Here is an 11,793-nt window from a genome sequence, read left to right on the forward strand (position 1 = left end):
TAATTCAGGCTTTACGTCACGGAGTGCTACCATATAACCTGAATTGTCAATCTTTCAATACGTGGACGTTCGCGGCAGTGTCTGTAACAGCACGACGCCATGTTGCTGCAACTTCTGCTTTCACTTAACTGGCAGTCGGTTCTTGTCCTACACACACAGAAGCTTGGTGAGTCATTTTAGATTGTCATTAAGTTCCATTCAGTGAATCGTTGCAGGAAGTGAGTGAGTGAGAATGGTTTTACGCCGCTTTTTAGCAATTTTCCAGCAATATGACGGCAGGGGACACCAGACATGGGTTTCATACATTATACCCATGTTGGGAATCGAATCTGGGCCTTCGGCTTTAACCCCACCGCCTCTCGCTGAAAGAGGTTAACAGATATTTTCAAGAGTGGTCCAGAAAACCCATATCATGGTTCTGACAATGATGCTTATGCTAAATGTATCCCATAACCGGTCAAGGTCCATATTACGTGCTGCTTTCTTACTTGCCGTGACAGTCTTCCATCCCAAATGCATGTGAACGTAGCAGTTTGAAATTGCACAGGTTTCGCATTCATTGATCATGAGTGTGCTTGAATTGTTTTTATGACACGCCCATAACAGTTGTGACCATGTAAATTCTACGATCAATGCACTTATATTGTACCACTGGAAATATAGTGATATACATTTTCAATTTAATGAAAGAATATATATTGTTTGATTGTGAACATGTCTTGATACCTTGGCTGCAGGAAACATAATCCAGGTTGATAACGATAGCCCAAACACACCCGACATCATCTTGGGGTCAGAGGTGTATTTTGACCAAAAATAATTGTTTCGAAGAATTTTGTATAAAACAGGTATTTTGATGATAGAAGCTGAAATAGGGAGTATTCAAACCAAGCAGTTGGATTTTTGTCATCCATTGTGGAATGACACACCTGTTATATAAATACGTCAATATCCCCAGTACCAGGATGTTTGATAAATCAAGAAGTGTCGTTGCTCGACTGTGGGCTAAGTACCGTGATACGGAATGGTGGGCAATACGGAACCATACGCAAGTTTATCAACATGGTGGACAGACCAGATATTGATCTTCGTGCCCGAAATTAATTTTATAGACATTTATCGTCATAACCCCGTATATAATAAAATAATAAAGTCCACGTTAGTCCATCATCTTCTTTATATCAGTTTCATACATAGTACTTTCGCTGTCTCATGACAGCTCTTCAGTGTAACTGACAATGACATATACTGACGTCATACTTATAATGACGTCATAAATTACAACTGTGACGTCATAATGTATTTACACACTCCAGCGACGACACAGAATCACGAAGAGCTTACAGTCGACATTCATGCATTCAGTAGAAGACTGAGACTCATGGAATATTTTGAATGCGATGATCAAGAGGATGATATATCCGTTTCCGATAAAAATTCGATCACAAATAGACCATTATTAAGGAACAAAAGCATGTTCAATCCAAAAAAGAACAGGGATAAATACCTTGATGACTACTTAAACAACCTGGAGAAATATCCTCTACGGAACATCAGGAAGTGCCATGCCAACTTATCACTGGAAGGACGTAAAGCTGTGGAGGATCTTAAAAATGACAAATCGATTGTTATTAAGGAAGCAGATAAAGGCGGCGCAGTCGTAATAATGGACTCGGAATATTATGAATCAAAAATTTATGAATTATTGCAAGACAAGGAATTTTACATTGAAACAGATAATACTGAAAAAGCTGTAATTAAGAAGATTAAAAAACATAGTGATGACTTCTCTGGAGATCTACACCCTAAAGAAAAAGACTACTTAATAAACTGTGACCCGCAGACGGCTAATTTCTATGGACTACTCAAGATCCATAAAAGTAAATTGTCATGATAACTAATGCTATTGCCGAACAGAATGCGGAGTATATCGAAATTACCAGCTGTCCTGATTTGACATTCAGGCCGATTGTCGGAGGACCGAACAGCCCGACTCAGCGCCTAAGTAATCTCGTCGATATCATTTTAAAACCATTAACAAAGCATGTACCGAGTTTTGTAAGAGACGATGTAGACTTTCTTTCCCACCTGCCCGATGCCGTACCTATTGATGCGACTATAGCCACCTTTGATGTGAAGAGTTTATTTACCAACATACCCCATGATCTGGGATTGGAAGCAGTTCAGTTTTGGCTGAGAAAACATCCTGAGGCTATCGACACTGAATTTTCGGAAAGTTTCATCGTGGAATCTTTAAGATTAGTCTTAGAAAATAATACCTTCTGTTTCAACGGAAAATTCTATCATCAAAGAAAGGGAACGGCCATGGGAACGAAAGTCGCCCCAACATACGCTACACTTGTGATGGGTTACATAGAGGATATTCTTTACAGGAAGGTACACGATTCCATGTCAGAATCCATTGCCAAACATGGGCGCGAAACTTGGAAGCGATACTTGGACGACTGCTTTTTAGTTTGGCTCTCAAATTTAGACATTTTTCTGGATATTATTAATAAGCTCCATCCTTCAATCAGTTTTACTATGGATTCTAGCGAGAGCGAAATTCCATTTCTGGACGTCCTTGTAGTTAAGGAAGATACTAAATTGAAAACTGATATTTACTACAAACCAACGGACACCCATCAATACCTACAATTCGGTTCATGTCACCCCAGGCATACACGAACTAACATTCCTTATTCACTTGCGCGGAGAGTATGTACCATCGTGTCGGAAACGGATAAAAGAGATTTAATATTGAAAGAATTGATGGGGTATCTCAGGAAGCTAGGATATTCGCTTCGCGTCATAAATGACGCAATAGAAAAGTCTTTAAAAATTCCAAGTAAAAACTCTCCTGAAACCTAATGAAAAATCTGTGGGCGATCAAATTATACCGTTTGTGTCCACCTTCAATCCTAATAACTGTGATATCATGCCAGCCATAAGGGACAACCTCCCAATTCTACAGCAAAGCGATAAAATGAAACAAGGACTGAATAAATTTAAAATTATAAAAAGTACCAGGCAACCAAAAAATCTCAAGCAAATTCTTTGTCCATCCAAATATTCTTGTACAGAGAGTGTACCATGTGTTAAGGGGCATTCACACGGTACAACTAGTTGTATACAATTTGTTGCATGCAACACATTGCATCGTGTGAACGGGCAAGTCGGTCCAACTTTTGACGCATGCAACTTGTTGGACGTGAGTTGTACGGAATAGGACATGCTCTATTTTCATGCGACAAGTTGTACGTACGCAGCCAATCAAAACGCGTATCCAAATCACGTGATATTTTCACCTCCAAATGTAAACAATCATGGCGACCCCAGCGTCCCGCTTGAAGAAATTTGAGATGTCTAGAGTGGAAACGGAGCGGTTTATCGGCTATTATGCGTCCCATGATTGCTTGTGGAATGTATCCAGTCCATTTTATTCCAAGCGGGAACACCGACAAGCAGCCTACATCTCTATTGCAGAGATGATGGGTAATGGGATTACAGGTGAGAATTGATGAACATGATATGCGAAGTATCAGCTGGTGACACACGGCATTTGTAGAAGCTGTACTCGTTTTCGGGCATTATGACAATGCGGAAATGGTTAGTTTGGTACATGTGTACACATAGAAGGGTCAGATAACGATTTCATACTTCTAATTCATTGTTTTATGTGATGAACTCTGACCTCTTACTTCGGCGATTGATAGGTGTGTACAACGTACGTCTGCTCTTCGAGCGTGTTCAGACAGATCAACGAACATAAAATGAATCAGAAATACGTGTTCAGCTTGAAATGATGTTGAATTTGAGAAGCTATATCTCATACTATGTGCAGTCACCGATATATGTTATTACAACCCTTTTTAATGTCGATGCACGCTTTTCTGTTTACACTATTTGACCTACATGCGAGAGGCTCCATTGGAGTGATACATGTCATGCTAATGTTGGAATAGAGACCGCTTAAGTATGTTATTCTATGAAATGATAAGGAATATTCCGGCTCAGTGATTAATTATATTTTATCTGGATATTTTACAACAATGAAATATTAACAATCAATCATATTGTACAGCTGCATATATACATACAAAAATCATTTAAATTATATTAGCAACAATTCATATCACAGTTAATTCAAGTAGACATATATTTCCATGATGATTTTCAGACATGATCATAAAGTACATGAGCATATTCCAAATAACAGTCTTACAAATAGTCTTACTTTGTCATGTGTGTGTGTTATCAATCATTATGTTAATTCCACACAGTTCTATAATGTTATCAGATTGTTCACACTAATGAACTCAAGTTCATGTTTATTTATGTTCTTATGTAATAAAACCTAAATTGCTCTGTGTTGTGTATCTTAATCTTAATAAATTCAGTCCCTAGATGTAATATTGAATTACATTCACTCCATCAGTAAACATTGTTAAAGAATCCAACTACCCGTCACTTTCTTGTTTCCAGCATTTGATACTAATATGACAATATTTATGTCTCTTCTAGTTGATCAAGTCCCAACTAAAATTTCTACCTTACGAACATACTATGGTAAGGAGCTGAGGAAGGAGACCCTGTCCAAGAAGAGTGGAGCAGGGACCGATGAGGTCTATGTTTCCACATGGGAATGGTTCCAACTTCTGGATCCATTTCTCAGGAGGCAGGTTCATCAAAAGAACACAGTAAACAACATGGTTGGTGTCATGAAAATAGGCATATTTATCATTATCATGATTTTGTTGATAAAATTCATTCAAATGAGGGCGGCCTGTGGTTAAAGGGTTCGCTTGTCACGCCGAAGACCTTGGGTTCGATTCCCGACATGGGTACAATGTGTGATATTGCTGGAATATTGCTAAAATCGGCATGAAACCATACTCACTCACTCATTCAAATGAAAAGATTGTACTATTTGTACTGTTGCTGAAGTGCGAACATATGAATGACCATGAACTTAAAGAACTGTCTCCATCTGTACTATAGGTAAAGGGTATTAGAAATATAACTTTAGATGACATGGTCCCATTGCCACTGAACCTGACCATTTGTAGAAAAATATTCAGCAAATTCCTCTCTAACAGTTCTTGCATTGGCAGTGTTTCTGTTTCCCCCTTGCTGGACAAGTGATGTTGCTCTACTCTCTCTTACAACAGCAATATCAGTGCTATTTGATTCTGTGTATGCATTGTCACATTTTGTGCGAAGAAAGTTGTGAAGAGCCACAGATGCCATAACAATCTTAATGCCATTTTCAGGTTCAACAGTAATAGTTCTTTGAAATACAGCAAATCTGTTTACAAGTATGCCAAATGCATTTTCAGAGACACGTCTAGCTCTAGAAAGGCGATAATTGAAGACCTTTTTGTCCTCTGTAGTATCTCTAAAGGGAAATGGTTTCATGATATATGTCTTTAGTGGGAAAGCATCATCCCCAACAATGACATGGGGCACAGGTTCTTGGCGTCCAGTAAGGGGGGAAGGGGGTGGTACATTCAGAGTATTGTTCTCCATAGCTGCATACAATGAGGAGTTTGCAAATATACCTGCATCACTGGCTCTTCCATTGGCTCCTATGTCAACATAAATAAACTTATAATTTGCATCAACAAGGGCCAACAAAACAATGCTGAAGAAATTTTTATAATTGTAATACAATGATCCAGAGTTTGTAGGGGCCCGAATGGCAATGTGTTTCCCATCCAGTGCTCCTATACAGTGTGGGAATTGCCACTTGTCACTGAATCCCTGACTAATGTCTGCCCATTCCTGTTCTGTGGTTGGAACCTGAAATTGGAAATAAAAAATAAAGGATAACATTGGAACCTTAAATTTACAGAACAGCTCAGAGAGACAAGACACAGATGAACAGGAGCAAAGCAGCGCCTCTGACAGTTTGTTCACAAGTCAAATAGATACAGAAGACTGCCCTTCTCTGCCCCTGGCAGAGTCAACACCAATCAAGAAAGCAAGGCGCTCAGACAATAACAGTTTGCAAACACAAGTTCTGCAAACACTGAAATCACTTGAGCAAAGAAGGGCAGCAAAAGAGAATAGTGGGGACATGTTGTTTGCTAAATACATAGCGAGTGAATTAACAAATGTCACCAATGACAGAAAGAGACAAGAATTAAAAATAAAAATACAACAATTAATTTTTGAAGCTCAGTTAGACAACTGAAGTGGAACTGTTATTTAGAGGTTATTTATGATGCACAATTTGAAAAACATGAGAGTTTTGACCAAATCTTGTATATGTATTAATCAGGGGATGATGTGGTGCATTTTGTCAATTAGAATTTTTTTAAAAATTCATGTTTCCATGGCAACAATTTTTACTTTGACTCTGTACATAGTGGTGTGTTTTTCCAGACCATATCCAGACCAGTACTCTTTCTTGAAACTGTACACACACAAAAGACCAGGTTGTCAACTGGTGCCTATGCTATTTATATTGTTTTCAATAAACTTTGCTTTCAGGAAATAATTTTTAATAAAAATATCAACAATACCTTCAGGTAATCATCCTTCAATGAGTCATAAATCGCTTGGCAGACATGAGGAATAAATCCACATATTGTGTTGCTTGGTATTCTGTATAGATATTCCAGTGACTTGTAACTATCTCCTGTTGAAAATTAAAAAAACCATAAAAATATGTATTCATAGATTATCATTATAGCATCACTCAATCTTGGAGATAACATTACCTACCATAAAAAGATGTAATACAAAGTAGAATTTAAACTTAAATCAATTATTATATCATTTACAATTGCATACCCACTTCATGTAGTACATATGTACTAATTTTCACATCTTTGAATCAATAACAAATGTAAATGAAACTGTTTCATGGCATCTGGTTATTTACACACTTGTGTCAATTATTATATCACTTTGATATATACAGTTCACAATAATAATTGATGAAAATATGTCATGATCTGAACTTGTAATTATTTTTTTATAGAATAAAAACAACATTAATTCTAACTAACATTTCTAATTAATGAATTCTAAGTAACAGACCCAGAATGAGAATGTAAATGCCAAAGATGGTGGTTGTGTCTCTTAATGTTAACATGCCAATTTAAAGTGCCTATGTATTTGTGTCAAATAAAGAATTGTTTGCGGGTTTTGAATAATTTAATTGAGTAAAATGTAATAAGAAAAATATTTTGAAATAATAAAGCTGTATGTGATCAATTGTGCGAAGAAGAAATTGTCTGCACTTAACATATTTATATTTCAAAACAGACACTTCACATTGATGAAATATACCTGAACATGTACAAAATAAATACAATTCATCTTCAAAATGAGCGTTTATGTTTTCTATGGCAATACATTAAAGATAATAGACTTACAGTGGAAAATCAAGCATTCTCATTCACCCATACTCAGTTTTACTGTTTGCCTATATACTGGTATGATGAGATGTAGCAATGTGTTTGTTGGAGGTAGTGATTGGCCTAATCTTTATTTTAGGTAACGTAACAGATACAATAACATATGCGAAAAGCTGGCGGGCACACAGTTAGACCCTCGTTCAAAGCTCCTCGCACACTTATTCCGTTGATGCATAACAAGCGATTATGCCATTGTACAATGTGAGGAGCATTTGCCTGTTCATCGTGTCCTTGCCCTTCAATAACAGCTGATCACGGGTAAACAATAGATCTCTTTTCGCAAGAGTATACTTACCGGTGGCTAGATAGCGGAGAGTAATGGCCAACTTCTCACCGGGTGGAATGGCATCACGCATGGGGGTGTCTGTTTTGGCAATAAGAGGTGACACGCGATCTAGGAGATCGGTGAAGCTTGACTTGTTCATGCGAAGAAAATTGGAGAAGGCCTTTGTATCCTCGGCTTCGAGCTCAGCCAAAAGAGCGCTGTATGCTCCAAATTGCCCTCGCCTAGCAATCCATGGCCTGACCCAACATGACCGCTTGGTTCTTACTTGTGAACAATCCACAAGCAACGCAACTGTGGCAATCTCAAGTATATCGTCATCGCTATCATAGTAATACGCGGACGCCATGACGTAATGTAAACATCGTCTTAAAAATTGAGATCTCGCGAGATCCGAGTTGTATGCAACTCGCCGCCGTGTGAATGCCGAGTTGTATACAACTTCAGTTCGTGCAACTAGTTGCATGCAACAAATTGTATACAACTAGTTGTACCGTGTGAATGCCTCTTAAGTAGATGTAACACACCAAGTTGCGGCCGTGTAACATCATAAGTGAAGGTACTACTTTCCTTTTTGCAAATGGCAAGGGTTTCAATGTGAAAGCCGACATGAACTGCCGCAGCAAAGATGTGGTGTATGTTATGAGATGTTCGGGATGCGGCGAAAACTACATCGGTGAAACCGGCATGGAATTAAAAGATAGAGTCACTGTACACAAACAGCAGATTATACACCCTAATGTTCGATGCTTAGGTGTCAGCAAACACATTGATGATTGCGGAAACGGGAAATTTACTATTTTTCCGTTTTATAAATTGTATACAAGTAACAAGCAGCTGAGACTGGAAAAAGAACAAATGTTGATGAAACCAAAATTGAACTCTAGAATGTATTAATAGATTTGTCATTTCAATCGTAAATGTTGCACTGTTACTTTACAAATACAGTATATTTAATTCAAATGTCTCCCTACAATTGTTAAAGCCCCATCTGCGGTAGGAACTACCGCACTCTAGTGGGCGGAGCTTATACGAGTGATCTGACAGGTCAATATGACGTCATGATAACACACACATTTCATTGGTTATTGCGTAAACGGGTGACGTCATGTAAACACCCACCCACGTGAGCCGTTTGACAACAAGGACGTAAGTTTTAATGGTAATAAATATCTATCAAACGATTCCAAGACTTTTCAACAAACGCGTAGGTCTTTGGTTTCAAAACCTACCTGCCATGTCATCTTCACATCTTCATAAAATGATACCGCGGAATGTCCACGATATATCCAACGCAGTCCAACACAGAAATTATAGACGTTCTTAAATTGTTCTGAGCTATTCTAGATCTTCCGACGACAACGAATTAATACGTTTGTCGTGATGAATATGAACAGTGTAATTGAAAACAAAAAAAACCATAATATGTGTCACGGCACCAATCGACATCCTGTGGTGAACGGTATATCTGCAGTTTATAAATAGCATTTCTCACATATACACGGTAATCGGTGATTTCAACAGTGTTTTTCTTCGTTGTGTTCGTCTTGCCTTCATCTGGAATCTGGATGACAACGATCGTGTAAAAAACCCTGGTAATGGTCAAAAATATTTTCACGTGATCAAAGTAGTTTTTTGTCGTTTCCGTGACATTTTTTCATTGCCCAGTAGCAATGTATTTTGGCAAAGTCACACTTGTCCGATGAAGCTCTTCGTGCCGAAGTAACTCGATCCGTGAAACTTGGCGAGTCCCAGTGACCCAGATCCTTCTGGATTGGCATGCCAAGTGTCATTTGCATAAGGCCATCCATATTTTTTGTTTGTGTTTCTCCCCTCAAGCCTAAACTAACCAGAGAACGGCCGGACGAGATATTATATATATTACTTATCAAAACATGTCTTTCAATAATTGTGTAAGTTATTTTATGACATTTAAAAAAAAAGTTTAAACACTTGGTACTGGAATCTGGTCTATGAATTTGTTTATTATGAAGCGAATTTTTAATAAACAACGGAACAAAGATAAAGTTGATCTGGTTCTTTTATAAAGTTGAGCTAGTAGTATTTCTTTTAATAGATCGGTGCGCAATTTTCCACAGCGGCAGCAAAATTAAGATACGAAAACATTATATTATTTCACGTCGCAATGGAAATAAGAATATTAAAATACGGACAGCCTCACAGACTTCGAAACGATGTTCAAATAAATATTTGTTCACATTAATTCTGTCATGTGCGAGAAAATGGATTTCAACATTATTTTCATCAAGCTTATTCAGGTCGCTGGCTGCACAGATCATCCCTCTTGTAAACTACTTCGGCATGAACACATGTTTTGTCGCGAAGCTCAAAGCAACAATGTTTCTCTCAGATACATTTTTTTCTCGATCCATGACGAGCATCTGTCATAATGTGCCTCAACAACCTTCATGGTCAGTTGAATTCAACAATGTTATACACACGGCCTCATTCACGGCTTCATCACAAGATTCCTTCCAAATACCCACCACGTGATCAGGGTTACGACCTTGGGATGAATTAATAAATTAATTTGCACTTTTAGCAAAGATTTTTTTTCGTGAATATTATTATTCAAAAATATCCTGTACATGGTACTTTGGGATTGCACTGCGGATTTCTTTTATTACTTTATAAAACTTTTTGTTTTCCCCTTTCTGACCTCGCGATCTCCTAGCAACCACGCCCCATAAGTGCATCGAGTTGCTGCTTACAACTGACAAGAACTTTGCAATTTCGCTTGTCTTCAATATGAGCAACAAAACATTTTCATGTAAATCCTAATTTGACGAAGAGTTGTTCGAGATAATCAGGAAGCCTTTGGTCATTTCGATTGTGACATTGGTGACTTTATCGTGGAGAAAGTTCCAATTCAAGATGACTTCATTCCAATTCACAACTCGAATCGACAAGATGGCGCCTCTCTTCCCGCCCTTGCAAGTGCAACAGAAACTTTGACAAATTCAGTGCCGATTCTTGGAAGTAGTGAATCAGTGTCACAGCGAGATTTCATTGTGGAACCAGATAAAGCCGAATATGTATGTTCACACTTCTTTTGTCAACCATGCCTTTGCATGACACGGCACAGACAATCGCAGTTAGGGAATGGTGCGGCCACCATGTTGCAGAAATTCGTCGATTCGAACACAGTGTTTCTGGACTGAGCTAAATAAACGAAGTGTTTGGAGAGATCGCAGATACTTGGACTTGAAGAAACGGAATTATACGTTGCAGCAAATGAAGGATTGGTGTGGACAAAACGGGAAAGGGATCCCAGATTGTATTTTTAAAACTTGTGCGCGAAGTGTATCCAAATACCCTGAACAAAAAATACCTGGGACCAGTGTGGATCTAATGATCAAACTCAGTTTTGTGTGTGAAAATTCTGTGAAAGAAAAGGAAATTCATAATTAAAGTTGTCTTGGAATATGTGTATTGGAGTTTTCGTTTATCGTAAGTACAATATTATCCGGATACGCCTTCTGTAGGCCAAAACATCAAGTATATTCAGTTACTTATTGACCAGTTGCTTATGTGCATTGTAATGTTGATACACGTAATATATTCATCCATTGTAGTCAAGCTGAGAAATATTGGCGCAACTTCTGGTGCTTCAAATTAGGCCCCTTCCTCAACACTAGTTTAAACATCTCTGTAATAATTTACGTTTTATGAATATAAACTGATTATTGTGTGGCACAAATCTAACTGTTGAATGCAAATGACCAAAACTAAACAAATATCTGTAATTTTCGGATTGAACTGAAAGAATCGCGTCGTCAATTTCGTATTTAAGTATCGTTACTGTTACATTAACTGAAACTGATGTTCTGCTGCTGTTCTGCCGTAAAAATATACAACACAATACACTTTGACCACAAATGCATTAAATGTGCCACATGTACACATGACCATGTGCTTTGCTATTTATAGCGCAAACGTAAATAAGCTCCGCCCACTGTGATCGATGCAGACGCCAAACACGATCGATTCGATTTTTTAGGATAAAACTACAGAAAATTTATTGACTTATATCTTGATATGGAGCCATTTGTTGTATCCATG

General features: G+C 37.9%; 2 protein-coding genes across 2 annotated transcripts; one reads left to right on the forward strand and one right to left on the reverse strand.

Moving 5' to 3' along the window:
• The first annotated feature begins 2,984 nt into the window (after positions 1-2,984).
• On the forward strand, positions 2,985-7,337 carry LOC124146397. Its single transcript, XM_048389480.1, has 3 exons — positions 2,985-3,510; positions 4,525-4,712; positions 5,855-7,337. The coding sequence occupies exons 1-3, from the start codon at positions 3,327-3,329 to the stop codon at positions 6,194-6,196; spliced, it is 714 nt and encodes a 237-aa protein (XP_048245437.1). The 5' UTR covers positions 2,985-3,326; the 3' UTR covers positions 6,197-7,337.
• On the reverse strand, positions 4,706-8,217 carry LOC125376918. The gene is made up of 3 exons (XM_048389479.1): positions 7,723-8,217; positions 6,528-6,643; positions 4,706-5,802 (listed from the first exon to the last, which is right to left on the reverse strand). The coding sequence occupies exons 1-3, from the start codon at positions 8,174-8,176 to the stop codon at positions 5,026-5,028; spliced, it is 1,347 nt and encodes a 448-aa protein (XP_048245436.1). The 5' UTR covers positions 8,177-8,217; the 3' UTR covers positions 4,706-5,025.
• Between the last annotated feature and the right edge of the window lie 3,576 nt (positions 8,218-11,793).

The sequence above is a fragment of the Haliotis rufescens genome, unplaced genomic scaffold (assembly GCF_023055435.1).
Source record: "Haliotis rufescens isolate VD_foot unplaced genomic scaffold, xgHalRufe1.0.p SCAF_8, whole genome shotgun sequence".
In the NCBI taxonomy this organism is placed as follows: Eukaryota; Metazoa; Mollusca; class Gastropoda; order Lepetellida; family Haliotidae; genus Haliotis; species Haliotis rufescens.